The 20,299-nt window shown below is 36.0% G+C and overlaps 1 protein-coding gene across 6 annotated transcripts in view; it reads right to left on the reverse strand.

Annotated features, from left to right (window-relative positions):
• Positions 1 to 20,299, reverse strand: part of Spata17 (spermatogenesis associated 17) — a 195,474-nt gene that overhangs the window by 138,350 nt on the left and 36,825 nt on the right. For all 6 annotated transcript variants that reach the window (XR_015450762.1, XM_004867388.4, XM_087209870.1 and 3 more), the window contains exon 5: positions 14,765 to 14,868. Coding sequence is in view for 5 of the 6 variants with exons in the window: in XM_004867388.4 (XP_004867445.1) it covers positions 14,765 to 14,868 (104 nt within the window). In the remaining variant the exon portion in view is untranslated. The remainder of the gene's footprint in view (positions 1 to 14,764; positions 14,869 to 20,299) is intronic.

Here is a 20,299-nt window from a genome sequence, read left to right on the forward strand (position 1 = left end):
AAATATCTATCAACAGAGTAGTGGATTAAATAACCACGTGTTTCATTCATATAATGGGAGATTATTTGGCAATAGAAAGGAATGAAGAACTGATAATTGCTATAACATGGGTGAATCTTGAAGAAATGCTAAGGGAAAGAAAGAACTCTCAAAGATTGCGCACTGTGAGATTTACTTTGTATGAAATGCCTACGATGGGCACATTTATAGGAATGAAAAGTAGAATAGTGGTTACCTAGGGCAGAGGGGAGAAGGAAAGAATGGGGGTTTACTGCATTTACTGCAACTACTGGGGGTTTTCTATCTGGGGTAATGAAAATGTTTTAAATTGATTGTAATGATGGCCATGTAACCGTGGAGTCTAAAAACCGTAGACTAGTACACTTACAACAGATATATTGAATGGCAAATTAATTTTAAGTCAGTAGAGCTATTAAAACAAAAGCAAATACAAAAATATACTTTAAAAATTTTCATGACACATGTAAGGATAAGTAAGAAGTAATCTCCATAAAAATCTTTCTAGCCAAACCATACCCTAAAAGTTAATATGCAGACAAATTAACTTATTTTGATGGATGACAAATTTACAATCAAAACAGAGCTACTGTTATGAGATGTTAACAATCAACAACCATAGTCATGCATTAAATTTGAGGTAATATATTATTTTTATTCTAAATTTCTGTCAAAGGATTTTTCAGAAAGTCTGCTTTCTGTACTCTGAGCTAATAATGTTTTATTAATGCTACCAATCTGTAACACTGTGACTAATTTTTAATTTCATTATATAATTTTCTTATTCATAACCTGGGGCAGTTTTTGCTTATCAGGCTAGAGGTTGCAAAGGAACATGTCTACCAAGTGCAAACCCTGCTTTAAATTAATCAGCCCCATTCATCTTTGTAAGACCTGCACTCCTGATTAAGAAAATATGTTCTTGTACATATATTAAATATTTTTTACCATTACCTATAGAATATATCAACCATTTCTATCAACAAAAGAGTAAATTAAAGTTATACCCAATGTTATTTTGTACCCTAGACAATTCAAACACAAGATATAGTGTATTCTTATGTAAAATAATTTATTGAGTTTTTTCTCTAAATTATTTAACCTGTCCAAAGACAGAAGGCTGGTCCAGATCTTTTATATTTCTTTGAAATTCAGATATAAACGTTAGTGCTTAGTAGTATAAGTAATTAGGATGAATCATTATTGCTTTGGGATAATATTAAAGTTTGAAACACAATCATGAAGAGATGACATTAAAATATTGTCCTAAATAAATGCAGAGTAACTCATCCCAGTCAAGATGCTGAAAACCAACAACTTTATTGAAATACTGTGTGCAAGTCCCCGAATGTGGAGTCAGTCATCCTCCCCAAGGAATCCATTCCTTTGTGGAATTCTTTCTCTTTGAGTGTGGTGTGGACCTGGTTTCTGTTTCAAATGAGCAGATTATAGCCACAGTGATGAGATGTCATTTATGATATTAAGTTACAAAGACTGTGGATTCTATCTTGGATAATCTCTATTGTTCTTCCACTCACTTGACCAGGGGAAGCCAGTCTCCATGTTATGAGCTACTTTTTGGAGAGCCCTATTGGGGCGGAAGCTGAGGGACACCACCAGCTCACTGCCAGAGCTCGAAATGAATGCCCTTCAGTGGACCTTCAGGGCAAGCAGCAGTCCTGGCGGATGGCATCGTGACTGAGCTTCACTGCAGTCTGGGCACCTGACAAAGCTCCTCCAGACTCCTGACCAAGAAAACTACCAGGGAAAATGCTGCCAGGGTTTTAAGCTGCTTTGGGTATAATTTGTTACTGCAAAAGGTAAGTGGAATCATGGTCCCAGTTGAAAATGGAATTAAAAAATGTGACAAAGCAATCTAAACACATGTATTTATAACTCCGACGAAAAGCAAAAACACTATCTCACCAAAATGAGCAGCCTTAGCAGATGCTTTCAGAACTATTTAAACATAGCCATCATGACTGTTATGGTTTCTATCTAGTCATCCCTGCAAAGCCACATGGAGACTGGATCGTGGCGGTGTGATGCTCATCAGTGGACTGATCCACTGACAAACTAAATGTGATGCTGGCAGTGATGCCTGGCGGGGGGAGGAGGTCACTGGGGCGTGGCCTGGAAGGGTCTGTCTCCCTCCTCCTCCCTTGATCTCTCTCCTTCTCTCTCTCCTCTCCCCGCTCTTGCCATGAGTTCTTTTTCCTCTGTCGTGCCGCCCTGCCTTGGAGCCAGCTGACTACAGACTGAAACCTGTACTGTGAGCCAAAGTAAACCTTTCCTCTTTGTGCGTTTTCAGTTGTACCATATTTTAGCGAAAGAGAAAGTAACTAAGTAAGACACTGACAAATACAGCTGCACAACTTACGCCACAGTTCTCTTAAAAGGGGGTGCGATGCTAATGTCCTTGGAGAGCAGTTAGCTGGCAGCAGTGAGGCCTGAACACCCCACTTAGGTGTCACTCAGGCCACTTTGCCTGCACTATGTCCTACACTTACCCCTTCATCCACCAGGCCCAGTGCAACTTCACCTGTGAGTGTCCTGGCTTCGTACAACTTCCAAGGCCCAGCTTCACGACTTCTAAAAACATCTCCAAGTCCTCTCCTCTCACCTCCACCCTGAGGCATCCAACTTACACATGTCTTGGGCACTCCTCCCAAGCCTCTGAGGCAGGTCCTGTATCATGTTGTCACTGCGCTTACGAAACTGCTTATGTAGAGGACAGGAAAGTGAAGATGATTTATATTAGAAAGATATTTCCAATTTTGAGGTAGTACAGTAAAATTATCTCACCCTTTTTTCCCTTAAAGTTCTATAAAATATCAAAGGCAATAAAAAAATACACAGAGCCAGGCGGGGGTGGGGTGGGGGTGGTGGCACAAATGTGTCATCTCAGCACTCAGGAGGCTGAGGCAGGATGATGGAGAATTCAAAGCAAGGCTAGACTACATAATCAGACCCTATCTAAAAAAAAAATCAAATTTTAAAAAATTTATATGAAATGCTTGGCACCAGAATTGCCTCCGAGTTTGGAATGTTTACATGGACTTTACCAGCTGAGCAACCCTAACCAAAATGTGAAATGCTCCAAAATCCAAATCTTTTTGAGATCATGACCTTTTGAGCATTTAGGATTTCAGGTTAGGGATTCTCAAGATGTAAAATTATACTGAAACATCAGTGAAACAAGGAAGCAGTAGGTAAGAAGAAGGGCCACAAGGGCCGGCCGGGGATGTAGCTCAGTGGTTCTGCCGCCACCTGCCTCGTAAACACAAGGTCCTGAGTTCGATCCCGGTACCAAAAAGAAAAGGGCCACAAAAGGGAAGGAAAATTCATGCAGGATTAGAGAGGCTATGTACACAATGCACCTAGAGATGCACATTTCAGGGACCGCTTAGTGCGGAACTCCTAAGGAGAAAACGGCATACTCCGCTCGGAGGAGGAAGAAAACAAAACAAAGCAGCAAAGCCTTCCTTGCTCGGAACAACAAGAGTGCAGAGAAAGCTTGGGAGCCACACTGCCTCAAGCACACCATGGAGGAAAAGGAGACGGAGCAGCAATGGAAAGTCACAAGAATCCCGTCTTCGCCACAGAGCTCCTACGAAGGAGGAGCATCCATCAGTGGGAAGCAGTCACTGCCGAAATTAAAAGGGCTTAAAGCAAAAAGCTAGACCAGGTCACATGCACGGAGCTGCTCACACTCTCACGGAGGGCTCCTCTGACGTGCAGGTCCGCCTGCACCCACAGGGTGCTTATCCTACTTTTGTTAAATATCGTAATAACGAATGTAAAAAAAGTAGCTGGTTACTCATATACATTAACTGTATTGTATATTTTATAAGTGGCACAGGCAAGTAAAGCATTTGGACCTGCTTGCAAGCCAAGACTTCTTACCACCCCCTGAGCACTGCTCAGGCCCTTCCCCAACAATACCCCGTTCTATGACAAAAACAACAATAAAAATTACCTAAATGTAAGTTATTAATAAAAGGACTAAAGAACTGGGAAAATTAATCCCCGGTGGAGAATACACATCTGAAGAATGTGTCTGTGTTTAATAAGAAAATCACAAATCAACATGGATTTCTAAAAATGTCATACAACAATCAGTTACCTCTTAAATAGTAGAGACGCTTCAAGGTGTTACTAAAGATGCCAACAGAAAGGAATGAAAGCGAGAAAACGGGGGAGGGGCAGATTTCACTATCTGCCTCCCCCTCTCTAACCCAAATACATGCAAAACACACAAGAATTCATTTTGGCTATTTTTTGTATTTATCCAAACTTAAAACCAAGAACTTATACAAAAGAAGTCAAGGGTGAAAACTACAGATCTGAGAGGTAAAACTGGAGCAGCCTGCGTGTTTATTAAGAACAAATCAAAGGTGCTGTGTTGGCTGCGCCTTTCACGGCCCACAGGAAGGGCAGACCAAGGTGTACCCCGGAGCAGGGGGAGGAGACACCAAGCTGCGCGGGCCAGCAGGGGTCCTTGGAACATACTTCCGCTTCCGGCGGCCTAATGCCAACTGCTGGGACCACATGGATAGTTTCAAGAGAAATCAAGCTCAAGCTAGACGAAATGTGTGGTCTAAATTCCCACTACTCACATGGGCTAAGACATCCAGATCCAAAAATTGACAACTTCTGCAATGAAATATTCTCGAAACAACGAAGCTCATGAGATTGGCAGACAAAACAGCATCTAAGGACATTTCCATACTCATAGACTTGTGGACTCCAACAGAGTGGCCTGTGTGAGCTCGCGACCCAAACTCACAAGTTTAGTGAGAGAGAGAAAGACAGCACAGCGCCACTCCCTCCCACAAAGAGAATTTCATCCTAAGAACCACAAACAGGAACGTCTGAAAATATTCATAAAGGACACTGGAAACAACTTATGTCCTTCAGTGGAGAATGTTTAAGGAAATATCTATAACATGGAACTGTACTCAGCAATCAAAAAGAAACATTAATATATGCAATGACTTGAGCAAATCCCCAGGGCATTATGCTTAGTGAGAAAAAAATCAATCACAAAAGGTTATTTAACAGTGTAAATCCATTCATTAACACTGATTGATATAATATTCTTAAAGTGACAGGGTACAGAAATGGAGAAGAGGTTAGTGGTTGTAAGAAACCGAGGAGAGCAGGAAAAAGGCTGGTAGAATAGAAGTGTGTTTAGCTGCAAAAGGCAACACTGGATGTATTTCTGAAGATAGAACCTTTCTGTATGTTGATGGTGGTGGTGGGTACATGAATATGCCTAGAGCCAAATGAAAATTCTCCCCTGTTAAACTGCAGGTATTTGGTCCAGCAATGGGAAAGCTGACCAATAAAATGACCTTATAGTTACCGTAGATTAAGATCAGCTTACTGTGATCTTGGTTTTTTAAACGGCAAACGTAGCCAAATTTATACAAACAGCAGGAATAATCTTACCTTATTATTACAAGCAAAGTAGAATTTTAAAAAGAGTAAACATTATAAAATGATAAGGCAAATTGGAAAAATGACCAAAGTGTGCTATTAGAAGTAAAACCTATGGCCACAAGAATTAAGTCCATGGGTGAGTTAGACAAAGAGAATTAGTGAAATGGAAAGCAGATATGGAGTTATCCAGTGTAGTCTAAAGAGACAAGCAGATGTCGAGCACAAAACATAATGTAAAATACATTTGGGAAACAGAATAAGAATGCCAGCTATATGTGAAAATGAGTTCTAAAAAAGAGAAAACTTAAAAAAAAAGAATGAAAGAGATAGTATGTAGAGACATAATTGTTGATAGTTTTGAAAACTGATGAAGTTTATGAATTTATAGATATTATAAGTACAATAATATACATTAACAAGCAATCAGTAAAATAAATAAAAAGATATCCACACCAAGACATACTGTGATAAAACTGCAGAACACAAACTCTTATACACAAACAAAAACAGTCATAGAGAAGGTAAGAATGACAAGGGAAGAAGGATACAACTGACATGGAAAACAAGAAAATCATATATTCTAAGTGCTGAGAAAAACAGCAGTTAAGTTAAAATTGTATGCACTGGTAATATTTTTCAAGAATAAGGGTAAACATTTTCACACAAAACAAATACTGAGAGACGTCACCTATTATCTTCTTCAGTGGATTTCTAAAAGACATGTTTCAAGAAGAAAGAAAAGAGTCCAAGAAAGAAGAGCTAAGATATAGGAAGGAATGGAAGGAAGAAATTGTCAAACAGATAATTCTAACATTTTTCATATCATAATAACTATGCTTAATTTGTGGAGTTAAAAAATAAGACAGAATTCAAATATTGAAGGATAAGGAAATGACAACTAAAACATTGTCCTGTCCCTTCCAATAATGTTCGCATTATTTGAGAAAGGAATATTGATTATCTTTAGAGTTTGTTAAAAATAAAATTTCAAAATTAATCATAAAAGGAATGAAAGCAGAAGGCTAATTTCCTACATCTATGGTGTGGAAAGAAATTGAATAAAAAGAAATCAATACAAAAGATGGGAAGAAGGAGAAAACCATAAAAAGAATGTGGTAGAAAACAGTATCAAATAAAAATAAGATGGTGAGGGGAAAAGTACAAAATGAATGCATTTATGATTGTCAGAAATTAGTTTTTAGGTCACTATGGCCCACAGTATAATCCAGAGCAAAAAAGTACATGATGAAAGTTCATACCATCAACAGATAGTTACCAATTTTTTGTTATGATAACATAACAAATTAATAAGTCTTTCTTGTTAATAGAGACCAGAAACTGAAATATAGATTTCTACTGATGTGAGATATATCTAAAATATAGGGATATCAAAAAATATAAAATAAAAGACTAAAATTACATGTCGGGCAAATAGTTTTTAAAAATGTTAGTGTGACTTACATCAGATTAAAAGAGCAAAACAGTAATTCTAGGGAAAATAAAATCAAAAGATTTGATTATTCATTACAGTTAAACAAAACTTTTAATATTTTAGAAACCCAGCAGAAACAAAAGAAACAAAATATTTAAAGCAAACACTGATAAAACTATAGACACAGATTGGCAATTCTGACTAACATAGTAGGCAGAATAATATATGATTTCCATACATTTTTGAAAGTTGTTATATAAGTTGAGCAACATTGTTAATGAGCTTAAACTCTAAATATAATTTAATATTTAGTAGATTAAACAAGAAAACAGTTATCAATAAATGCAGAAATTAAAAATAGTCAATGTCACTTACGCTGTTTTAAAATACTTAGTAGATTTAAAATGTTTCTTAATCTGAGAAATTACCTACTAAAAATCTTCAGAAATTATTGTTCTTTTTGTTACAATATTAAAAACTTCTGCTTTAAAATCTAGACCACACAACACTGTCACTATTTCTAGCCAACACTGAATGAGAGGGTCTACTTAGTATAATGAGGCGAAACAAAGACTACAACTGAAATAAACCAAGGAGAACTGTAATTACTTTAAAGTGGCATGAAAAATTTTATAGAAATCACCCGCATTAATATACCACTAAATTAAGATGATTTTAGCACAGTGGCTGGATAAAATATTAATGTAAAAATAATAACATTTCTGTATCCCAATTATATCTTACAATGGAATTCCCAAAAGATATCAGTTATGACAAAACAAAAGAATAAGGTTCCCAGGAATAAGTGTAACACACAATTTTTTTAATTTTAAAACTTTACGCAAAGACACTCTAGACTTAAAGGAGGTTAGAATGAGGCAGGTGTTTATTCACAAACTCAATACAGCACAGATGTAATTTTCACCAAATTGACCTATGAATTTATTGAAACTTCAATAAAATTCCTCATAGAAGTTTCTGAAGAAAAATAAGCGTAAATATAGTATCACATTGATATGGTAGGATAATAGTCTAAGAAAAACTAAGATACATATATAATAATATTTACTGTAGCTCTATCTTTGTGATAGCAAATAGAAGAAATATTTATTCATCCCTAGAAAAGTGGCTAAAAAACTTACAGCCTTGGGCTGGGGATTTAGCTCAGTGGTCTCGCTGCCTGCTGCGCAAGCGCAAGGACCCGAGTTCGATCCCCGGTACCAAAAAAAAAACTTAAAGCCTTTATACAACAGAAAACTAGGCAACCATTAGAAAACAGAAGAAAGCTCCTCAACTATGGAAGAATATTGAAGCTATTATTTGTAAGTGAAAATAATCAAGTTGATAATACTACATATGTTCAAAGTTATTTTCTTTTTTTATTTATTCATGAAGTGTATTGGTACATTTTAGGTATACAACATGATGACATTCATCATTGGGATCTTGTACCTTTACATGATGTATCTTGGTTGTTATTTTTCCCCCTTCCCCTGCCCTCCCTTCAACCCCTCCATCCCTCCCTATTAACAAAGACTTTATTTCCATTTTTTCCTTTTCTCATATTTTTTCCTTTTCCTTCTTTCCTTTCCCCTACCCCTCCCACCTCCCCTTCCCCTTTGGACCTTTTCTTCCTATTTCACATTATCTGTTTTACATTTTGATCCTCACTGCCACTTGGCTTCTCACACCAGAGAAACTATTCGGTATTTACACATGTGTGTCCTATTTATTTCACTTAAGAGTATCTCCTCAATGTGCATCCAGTTAGCTATTACAAAGTTATTTTCTAAAACTGTGGGACATATATGCCTACATATAAATAGACTATCCATGGAATGACATATTAAATTAGAAAAAATATTGCTTTGGAAAAGAGAAATAGAAGACTTAGAATATACAGGAGGAGAGAAATTTATTTTGTATGGGCACTGAGAGAAGAGAGAGAAAACGTTTAAACTTAACAGTACCTCAGTTGCTTCTACATTTTAGATGAATTATTCATCACTGGAATCTGCTATCCTTTGGTTTAGGAAAACACACTATGAGCATTGATAGTTAAGAAAAATGAAATTAGTAAGGCACAAAATGGATAATAAAAAGAGAGAGTAAATTATTTGACACAAGAACATGATGGAGAAACGTAAAGCTCCTCAGAGCCATTTGAGAGTACTGGGGCGCAGAGATGAGTAGGAACTAAAGCTAGAAGAATGTAAGAGAAAAGAGAAGGGAGGAACCAAACAAAGGGTGGGAAAAGGAAAAAGAAAAAAAATTGTAAAGACAGCAATAAATAGTGCCTTGTGGGAAAAAAATGAACAAAATTGTCCATGACTGCAAAAATAGGTTTGGCGTCATCTACCATTATGCTAGGCTTCAAACTGTGGGCATCGTCTTCACTGTTCTTCTGAGCCCAGCCATCCAGAGGAAAGCCAGCTCCAAGCGCTTCCCAGGGATGCTTCAGAGGTCTGGCACCACAAGTGGCGAAGAGGAAGGGGCAGGAAAAGCAGAAGGAAAATGCAGAGAGTGGGTGCCATAAACACTGGGACAGACACAGAAGAGCTTACGTCTGGAAGGGGAGATGTGCTGGATTGCAGTTGAACGAATTAAGCTGTACTGATTTTGAATATCACAAGACAGAATCATCTCAGAAAGGCACAAGTTTTAAGGACATTGCACTGCTCAGTCCTGTAATAGCTGTAAGAATTTAGCATATTTTCTGATACACAAAATAACATATGAATGCTTTCTGCTATTGTTATTTTTAAGATTTCTCCTTACTGAGCTGGAAGTTCCCCAAAGTCTGGTCCAAGCTTGTTGTATAAATTGTTATATTTCTAATATCTAACTCTAGCCTGTCCTACACAGTAGTTATTACATAAATATTTGTGAATGAATTCATTAATTACTGACAGACCACCACCAAGATTCTCAGAATAGGATAAAGTTAAAAGTACAATGGGGTTTTGCAGCGTGTGTTATTCACTCTTTCATTTAGTGTGTATCAGAGCTGTGTTAGGCTCTGTGGTTTCAAAGATAATTAAGGCAGAATGTCAGCCCTTTTCTCTCATTGCTTTCATAATACAAAGAGAAAGATGGAAGTGGTTGTAATGTCACAGGGTAGATGGTCCAGAGGGTGCTGAAGTCTTTGGGGGCTCAGATGAGGAGCCCTAACTCTGTGAACAGCAGTATGAAGGACATGGAGGAGCCCCGTGCGCCAGAGAGGTGGGTGAAATGGACCTGCAAGGCTGGGAGGGCTTTCGGAAGAAAGAAGCTCTGTACGGGTGAGCATGGGGACAGGAGAGTGCAAAGCCAGTAGGGCCCCGCACTGCACTCCAAAGTCAACTTCATTCCAAAGCTGAGTCTGGTACTGGGTTTGGGGGCTCTTGCCTCTCCTTCTGGAGTAGGTTTCCAGGTTCTGTTCCACCTGGAACAAAGAGTTGAACAAGATAAGCAGAAGCAGTGACAAAGTGTATTTGAAAAATTAAAAGTGGAGAGTAAGGGAGAAACTGGCTCTGTAGAATGAACTTGGGCCAAATAAAAGAGAAGAAACTAAAAATAAAGTACACCCTGGAGGACACAGGGCGGGCTATTGTGAGGAAAACCAAGGTGGCATGCTTTCAGGGGCATCTGCATCTTTGTTTGGTCTACACATATTAGGAACCCGAGAGAGATCCATATACAGGGCCTTGGTAATTATTTGGTGCATGTGCCCTAGAATCTGATCGTGCTCATCCCCCTCAACCAGCTTTGCCACACCCTACTTTCCTGTCTCAAACAGATTTGAAGCAGAGATATAATGCTTAATGTGGTCTGTTTTGAAGAAATCAAAAACTAGGAGAAAAGAGAACTAGCCCATGCTTTCTTTCAAGAGTCAGGCAAGAGGTTACTGAAGTCTATCTGCAAAGAGCCCGAAGTGTGGGTTGAGGATTTAAGAGATGAATTGTGGGTGGGGCAAGGATATCCCGTTTACAAAATGACTACTTTTACTTCCGCTGGAGTTAAAGCTGAGAGCAGAGAGGAGTCATGAGCCAAATAAAGTCTAAAGAAAAGTTCACATAGTCAAACAAATCCTAGTTTATGTACAGGAAGAAAACAAAAGAAATGGAGCAAAATGAGAGAAATTTGAAAGAGCACAGCAGTTAAGGTGGAGATAAAGATTTTGTTGGTCAATTAAAAAGCAACAACTTAGTATGGACAGAAAACTGAAATCCATTTATTTGATTTCTAGTACACACTAAATAATATATATGGAGAAAAAAATTCAATAAATCTCCTAAAGTAATCTTGGTACAAAATATATTTTCTGACGATAGCATAATAAACCTAGAAATAAATTTAATGGTTCAACTACAAGAAAAAGCTCAAACACTAGAGATTGAAAAATGAATTTCAAAGAGAATAAAAATGCAAATAAAAATGAGAATATTATATGTCAAGATATATGGAATGCGGGAAAAACTGCAGAGATGCAAGTAGTAGCCTACTCTTTGATTACCAAAAAGTAAATGATTACCAAAAGTAATTTACACAGAGTATTTACACAGAGTAATAAATTTATATCACCAGAACTAAAACAAATTCCCCATTAACTACCACCATGAAAATAGATACTGTTTAAAAGAGCAAAAATTTGGAACACCAACATGTCCAACAATAAAGAATTTATTTTCTAACAAGGCTACTACAAATGACATTAGTGTCTTTATTGATATGAAAATATTCATATTTTGCAAAGGGAAAGACACCTGGTTACAATAGTATATTATATGTGCTAGCACAGAAATAAAATAATAAACTAACATTTATGACATGCATATATCAAGTACTACCTAACCATGTCAAAATATTGATTAATTTTTGCTCATGATAAGCTTATGTCATCATTCTATTACATTTTTCACTTTCTAGATGAAAATATTTAGGAAAAGGGAAATTATGGAATTTTCCCAAAGTCAAACAGTTATTAAGTAGTAGAGGTCTAGAAAAATATACATTTTGTGTGTCTGTGTGTGGTTCTGGGCATTGAACCTAAGGCCTTCGGACTGAGCTACTTCCCCAGCCCTGCTTATAAAAATTATTATTTTGATACAGGGTCTCATTAGTCACTCAGTTGCCTGGGATGAGCTCAGACTTCTGATTCTCTGCCTTAGCTTTCCAGGGTGCTGGGAGTTTCAGGCATGTGCCACCACGCCTGGCTCAATACATCAAAACTTTAATAATTTCTGTTTCTGAGTGATGGAGTTACTGGTGATTTTCTGTTTAAGTTACTTGTATTTTCATCTTTTCTATAATTAACATGTATTACATATATTACAAAGGGATTTTTAAGGTTAAATCAAGATAATTAGGACACAAAAAGTAAAAATACAAAATATGAGAGGTCGTTCATTGAAAAATAACAATATAAAAGGTAAAAATAACAATAAAATAGGTAAGTCTGATAATTTTGAGAATAGACAAAAATTTAAATAAGCAAAATTAAAAATGAGAAATGGAATGTAACAAGTACACATTTAAATTATTGTAGATAAAAAGATGACCTATTTTAATAATGTCGATAAACTAAATCATTACTTGGAAATTTTTTAAATGAACTTTAAGAGACATATGAAAACCTAACTAAAGGTTTGAAAATGTTAAAGGTATACATTCTCCAAAAAGCTCTAGACATAGAATTTATGAATCATTCCTTTTAAACTTCTGAAGAACAATAATCCCCAGGCTGTATCATTTACTCAGTTTGTCTAATAAATACAGCACAAACATGATACTAAAACCCATATTTGCAACACAAGAAAACTGTAAGAAATTATCCTGACAAAAGTGGATATAAGTATTCTCCATAAAATAGTAATATAAGTTAGTGATAAATCCAAAGAATAATGACTGAGTTAGATGTATGTTTATAATGCACTGATAATTGAGTATTAGTATATCAATAAAATATTTTTCTATGTGTGTCAGTGGGTGAAAAGGAATGCTTCAATGAATAAGCAGCTGTTGTTACATTCAACTTGCTTTTAAAGATGCCAAGAAGTAGATATAAAAGAATAGAGCTCTGTAATTTAGTAAAGAATAACAATGTAAAACCAATTGTCAGCACTGATACACCAGCATTTCTAGTGACTAGAGCTATTTCCATTAGAACCAGGATGAGAACAGGATTAAGGGAAATACTGGTTAAATGGAAGATACAGGCCTTTCCAAAACCACATTCCCACCTGCTCACCTCCTTTAATACCTTCTCCTATTCAGGGCTTGAACTAAAGCAAAGCAAATAAGACCCCTGGAATCCAAAATTTAAGATCATACTCAACACTATACAAGCACAGGCTTGGCATTTGAAAGACACTGACAGTAAGTGTTGCCTTCAGTTCTGGACCTTTTTTAAAAAAAGCATCACTTATCTCTCTTTAACTCCACTCCTGCTCATATTTCTTCTCTCCCTCCCTTGTACTCTACTAAGTCTTTCCTCCATGCAAGCTCAAGTGAGCCACTTAAGACAGCCAGCCCATTTCTAGGAACTTTAGATTTCTCCAGAAGAAGTAAATAGCAATCCTCTATGGTCTATTTATTTCAGTTTCCCAACTCCTGTGATTGAGTAAAACCCACTGAAGCTTTCCAAGTCCTTTACTGTTCTTTCCAAACAAATCAAGTTAACAAACTACTCATACTTAATCACCAAAGACCAAATTCTTTATATTTATAACATATATGAGAAATCTGAGAGTTGAGAATTTAGTTTTTAGATATATATTATGATACATATTACTTTAGGGGTTTCAGATAAAACTTTTATTTTAATGAATCATTATCAAGTATTCTCTCTAGTTTAAGGAACTTGAAGAGTAAAATAAGATAAATAAGTGAAACAAATTTGAAAGTAAAAGTGCTATATAAATGTCAACTATTATTATTTTGGGGGGAGCGGGGTACCGGGGACCGAACTCAGGTCCTTGTGCTTGCGAGACAGGTGGTGGAACCACCAGGCTAAATCCCTGGCCCAAATGTCAACTATTATCAATTCCTATTTCCTTTTTTCCTTTCCAAATGTATTAATAGGGATCTGGGCACTCATACGTCATTAGAATGGCCCATATCACATGAGGTCAGAAAGTGTTTTATTAAAGTACAGTCATGGAAAAACAGCACACAGAGCTTTGAAAAAGCTGACTGAGTAACACTGCAATATCTTTACTCATCATATTTACAAAAGATATACTGTATCCTAAATCCAGGTTCTATCTTTCTGGGTATTTAGAAAAATTAAAATGGACAGTAAACCAGCCCCTTTTAGTGTGTTTCACGACATTTTCTTCATTGAGAGGTTAGTTCTTGCTACTGAGTATTTCTCAAGATGTATCTAAAGCTTTACCATACTTAAGGATTCATTTTACAGATAAACTCAGCTCATTATTAGGTAATTTTATAGAATCTAAGCTAATGTTGCATAGGTTCAAATTATCACATACATAAATAATCTTCAAAAGTATAAGATGTTTACATATATAAGAATAATATATGTGCCAGGGATTTAGCTCAGTGGTTTTGCCGCCTGCTGTGCAAGGGCATGGATTCGAGTTCAATCCCTGGTACCAAAAGAATAATATATGTTTAAGGTAAATGGAATCATAGCTACAGATATAAGCAATATTAAAAATATAAATAATAATCACCAGGAGTACAAGATATTTTAATATAGAACAATAATATATTTTAAGGTAAATAGAATCACAACTATATCTTATCAGTAAAATTCTGCCTCAAATATCAGTGAGTTTTAGAACACATTTCTAAGCATTGTAATAATCAATATTTATTGAATAATCTTAAAACTTTCACAACTAGACTGGTAGTTTTATTACTCACCTAACTGTCTCATTGGCTTCAGAAACAGCTCTCAAGTACTGTTTATAATAAAAATAATTAAAACAGTATTTCCGGACTTTATAGGCTCGCCATCGTCTCTGAATCTATTGATGTAAAAGAAAGATAAGACATGGCTTTTATTAACAACATAATAGTTCTTCAAAATTAAGGCAATTACATCTAATAATTCATATCCACTACTGCAACAGTATATTAGCTGCAAATGTAACGTTCACTCATAGATTCATTATAAAATATGACAAAGAGAAAAACTATAATAGATGGTATCATTCATTTAAAAACATTTTTAATTGTTTCACAAAGTACTAAACTGTCAAATTAGCAATTAAAAAGGCTTAAAAGTTGCCTTATGAATTCTCATCATTTTTACTTCTTGATAAAATAGATTTTAGGCTTTTTCATAACCACTGGCTTGAAGGTTATATTTCCTCCCATGTAAACTGCCTTTTAACATTTAGTAGCATCAGGATCTTTAAATATAATGTTGTCCTATATCTTAATCATGGTATTTTACTACTTCTTTAACAGTACCAATACCTAACATGATTGGGTTCTTTTATGTACCAAATACTATTGTAAATGTTTGGCTTATATTTATACGTTTAATCTTTAGACCATTTCTATGAGGTAAATACTCATTCTCTCATTTATAGACAAGAAAGTGGCTACAAGAAGAGGTTACGTCATTTTCCTATAATTAAACAGCTACCATTGATGGATCCAGAAACCAAAGCATGGCTTCAGGAAACCCATTTTCTTAGTCACAGCACTACAGAACTGGTAACAAAGTAAACTACAATTTTCAATCAATGAAAACTATTGAAATATCTTCTTTATAGCCACTATTATAGTTCAGATTAGTTTTATTCCTTAGCAGAACATATAATTAATGTTTTTTTTCTTGTTTTAGCTGACAGGAGTGATGGGATATAAGACAACGTATTGAAATATGTCCATAGGTCTCTTATAAAGCCCAATAGTTATGAGCATCAATCTCCTTAGCTCCTACATTTGCTAATACAAACTCTATTAGATGAACTCAAAAATTATAATGTATGGCATTCATTTTATGGGTAAAAATATTTGAATTTATTTAAAGGAGTAGAGAAAAAAAGAATAAATATTGATAAATATTGTTAGCTTTCTATACAGTTTAACTCCATTCTATAAAATTTTCCAATGTTTTATATGCCTATATGAATGATTCACCTGCTGATTCAGCTAAAATGTGATTAATTTAAAATATTTTAACTTAATGCTGAATTGAAAAAGTATAAACTGGAAAAATTATTTTCTTGAATTCTGCTTTTTTAAACTTTTCTGCTTTCGGCCCAGGGATTTAGCTCAGTGGTTCTGCTGCTAGCCTCGCAAGTACAAGGTCCCAAGTTCGATCCCTGGTATCCCCCCAAAAAAACTACTCTTCTTTCAAACATAGGACATGTCAAAAGTTATTTTGCAAATATTTTACAATGTGAGATATCAGATGCAGATAATTTAAGGAAATGTTTTAGTCAACCTCTCAGCACATAATTTGTGAAGATAACTAAACCAGAGACAAGAAAGTAAAACTAATTTAGCTGTGTAATGTGACAAAGTAATAGAAAATGCTTTTCAAAAGTATTTTTCAAATTATCTTATTTTAGTGATATGTTCCTTAACAAGGAAATTTTTCTAAAATTATATAGTGCTCCATTTAGAAACTCTCTAATTTGACCAAAACCATAGCATGGCTGACAAACAGTAAGAATTGATACAAGCCATTTTCTAATGAATCCAAATCATCAAGTGTAGTATGTATTCATATGTTAGTCGCACATGGAAATGAGTATTCGCCCGGCTCATGTGATTTAATCCTACAGCATCCTTGTGAGGAGGGGATTATTATTAGCTTCCTATTCCAGCTTTCTAGGACAGAAGGGGAAGTCGATGCCTAGCGAGTTTTGCTGAGGGGCTAAGGTAGACGCCTCAGCAGCTTTCAGCGCACACACAGCGACCATCTTCTTAAAGAAGGGTTAGCTGTAAACACAGGCACTGGCTCTAGAAGTGGCTCAAGTTGCACAGGGGAAGTATTGGGACATCCAGCTGTGCTCAGGGAGGAGCTCCCTGCGGCATGAAAATACCACCAAATGTCAGACACAATAGAAAAAATGGGACAGAAAACTTCCAAGAAGTACGACAGAGCACTGAGAGGTGCGAGGACTGTGGTTTGTCCATTTCTGAGAAAAGAGGCTGGCAAAGACAAAAACTGAACTTAGCTGGAAAGTCTGTGATCAAGTAAGAAGGGCTCCCTGAACTGAGGTGAGGAGAAGCCAGAGGAAGGGGTGCCTTCTCTCTCCACGCCCAGCGACTACTGGAATCAGTGCACACCACAGGGAGGCTGCAGTGGCTGCTCCTAAGGAGCCCTCCTTTGTCCTGAACATCCACCCCAATCTAGGCGAGGCAAATCCTTTCCTTCACAATTGCGTATCAAAAGGCATAATAAGTAAGAGATAGTTAAGGTAACAAATTAAAGCTTATCCGCACTAAAGTGCAATCAATCAAGGTTTGAGTGGCTTTGTGTAAGATAAGACAGCGAGAAGACCTGGAAGGAGCTGAGCATCTGAGTGAGGGAAGCAGCTGTCATCTGCGGAGAGGAGGAGCTCCATGAATGTGCCAGGGATCATGTGACTGCTTTAGTTCCCACAATACCCTTGTTTAAGACAAGGTCTCCATGTTAGAAATGAAGAAAATGAGGTTAAGTACTTTACTCAAGGTCATATGAGCAGTAAATAGCAAAGGCAGAGTCAGAATACAAGGCCGGGTCTTATCACACTCTGAAGCCCCTCTCTGACATCTTACACACAGACTGCAGAGAGAGAGAGAGAGAGAGAGAGAGAGAGAGAGAGAAAGCATGTTTCATTTTAAAGATGTCATTTTCTTACACTAAAGCTAGTCTAGTTTAACCAGTAGCTTGTTCATATAAAAACATGCAACGTGAGATTCTACTGTACTACCTATTACTGGCACAAATGACATCTTCAGTTTTGCCTAAGTTTTCCATTGCTATTTCAGTAACTACTGAATGAATTTTCCATTTTTTATAAAAAGCACTTTCAGGAGGCAGTATGAATTTTGATAACATTTTTTCTTAATTTGAAGGTGAATAGGTTATGATTTCCAAATTTATTAAGTAGCTAGTATCCATGCCCTTCAAAATAATCAGCAACTCTCAGAAGTGATTGGTATAAAACAATTATTGTCATTGATCAGGTCTGAATAGATAATTTTAAACAAAGTCATTGTGTGCTCAGCAGATTACAGCTTGTTAACGGGTAAGTTCTAAATGACCTCTTAAGCTAGTCAAATCAATGATGCATATTCCTCATTAAGTAACATCAAAATGTAAGTGGCCTTATAAATAATGCTTATTTTAAGCACTAAAACAAATGGCAAAAACCTTAGTATATCAAAGGCCATCTGCTCTTGGAAGAGATTTTCCTCCACAGCATGTATTTTTATTCCTAAAACTACATAGTAACCTTAATGCTACTGGAAAGACAGAGAAAAGTCTTCTTACCTAAAATTAAAATGAAGAGATGAAAAATAAATTTATTGATAATAACCCAGCTAGAGTTAATGCTCTAAATGTATGTCAGAACAAAGAAATAGGACTCAATTATTCCCAATTCTCCTTTTACGTACCAGACTGCTCAACATTCCAGGACACTGCCTCATGAACATGGAAAACTGGTTTTACTAAATTTTTTTAAATGAGGAGTTTAAAAACAGCAGAAAGGTAATATAACAGAAGTTTTCATTCAAGGTATAACTGTGTTATTATGTCAAAACTATAATATATACATATGAAAGTATATACTGTATTAGACATGAAAATAATTTCATATATACATTGTATATATATGAAAATTATAAATTATTTTTATCAGAAATTTCTGGATAATTATTACATGAGCAGATTCTTTAATATTCTGTTCCCTCATTCTACCTCACTTTATATGTCCTTTCTCCATGAATTTATTTAACCATTTCACAATGAGACTGGTGCCAGCAGTATCAAGAGAAAGGAGGAATAGTCTCGTGCATGGTGACACCACTACTGTCAGGTGAAAGCTCAGGACTATCTAGAGCTGATGCCTTCCTCCCCTGTTCCCTATGCTGACATTTAGGGCTAACTGTCTCAGGGTAAGACTACATGTTATTCATTCAGCATTTACGAAGCTATAACATAGTGTTCTGTATCTTTTTCCTGAAAATTTTACCTATCTCCATCTAATTTTGGTAGTGACTATTGTAAACAAGCATTCTTGCAATTACATGTGGTTTTAAGAGACTGAGATCAACATGTATGTATCTGACATACTCGAACACTTTTAAGTAAAGTCACTGCACAGTTTTTCTTATATTTTATATTTCGACACAGTGGAAAACGGAGAAAAATGGTAATTTGAGGTCACAAGTTATATTAATTTTTATAAATTAAAATTTTTATTACATTAATTTATACCTGTAAGGAAAAATTAGTAAAGTTATGATATCTTTTGGAAATTTGTTTGAGTGAATTTTTAGTGTTCCTCTTGCTTCTGTAGTTTTTATTCTTAAAGAGAGTATTACAATCTGAAATAAAATAATTGGCACATTAAAATCAAGTTAAATCATTTAAAGATAGCACGACAGTAAAGAATGACTTGAACTTCTCTAAATTCCCACAGAGTTTCACGAAGTAACTGCATGTGATTGATCAATAACATGCACAGGGATTCTAGGGTAAAAGGAATTCTACTTGAAACAATCAATTACATCTGTAGTCCTTTAAAACTCCGTAAGCTTTAGATTATTACCATCTTTTCATTCCTCATAAATCTTCGGAACCCACCGGAAAAAGCCTGAAAGAACATTATTTTACAAGAGAGATCACCAAGCTGCTGCCCGATAGCACTTCTTGAAATTTGCATCCTGATTATACTGCTGAGTTATCCTAGGACCGCTGGGCAAATGAGAACTCAAGATGTACATGGGTGACCCCATGGAAGCTCCCCAGAGCCATGCTAGGTTCCAAACAGGCATGCTACAGATATAAATGCAACCAACTATAGACTTTCAGATCACAAAATTCTGCCTCGTCTGCACTTTGGATTCCAAACAAGGAATAAATGGCAGATTATCTTTTTCTTATCATCTGCTACCTCCTCCATAAAAATCTGTTTAAATTTGAAGCAAGAAGAATGTTTCATCTAAGAATACAGTGGATGACAATTCATGATTCTGGTGCTAGGAATACGTGAAGGCCAGAGCATGCCTCCTCTTTTTATATGGTGGGGCTTTTCACGCTAAGGCATGCAATTCTACCCATGACCATTACATAACACTGAACGGGTATGCTTCAACTTAGTCATCTATTCGTTGTCATCAAATGTAACACTCCCTAGGTGAAATGTCCTAACAGTAAGGATGCTCATGCACTAGTAGAGCCATGGAGCCAGTTTTCCAGGAGGACAGGATATGAGTATTACAATT

This window comes from Heterocephalus glaber, unplaced genomic scaffold (genome assembly GCF_053883595.1).
Source record: "Heterocephalus glaber isolate CG9 unplaced genomic scaffold, H.glaber_assembly_v1.0 deba00001067, whole genome shotgun sequence".
NCBI lineage: Eukaryota > Metazoa > Chordata > Mammalia > Rodentia > Bathyergidae > Heterocephalus > Heterocephalus glaber.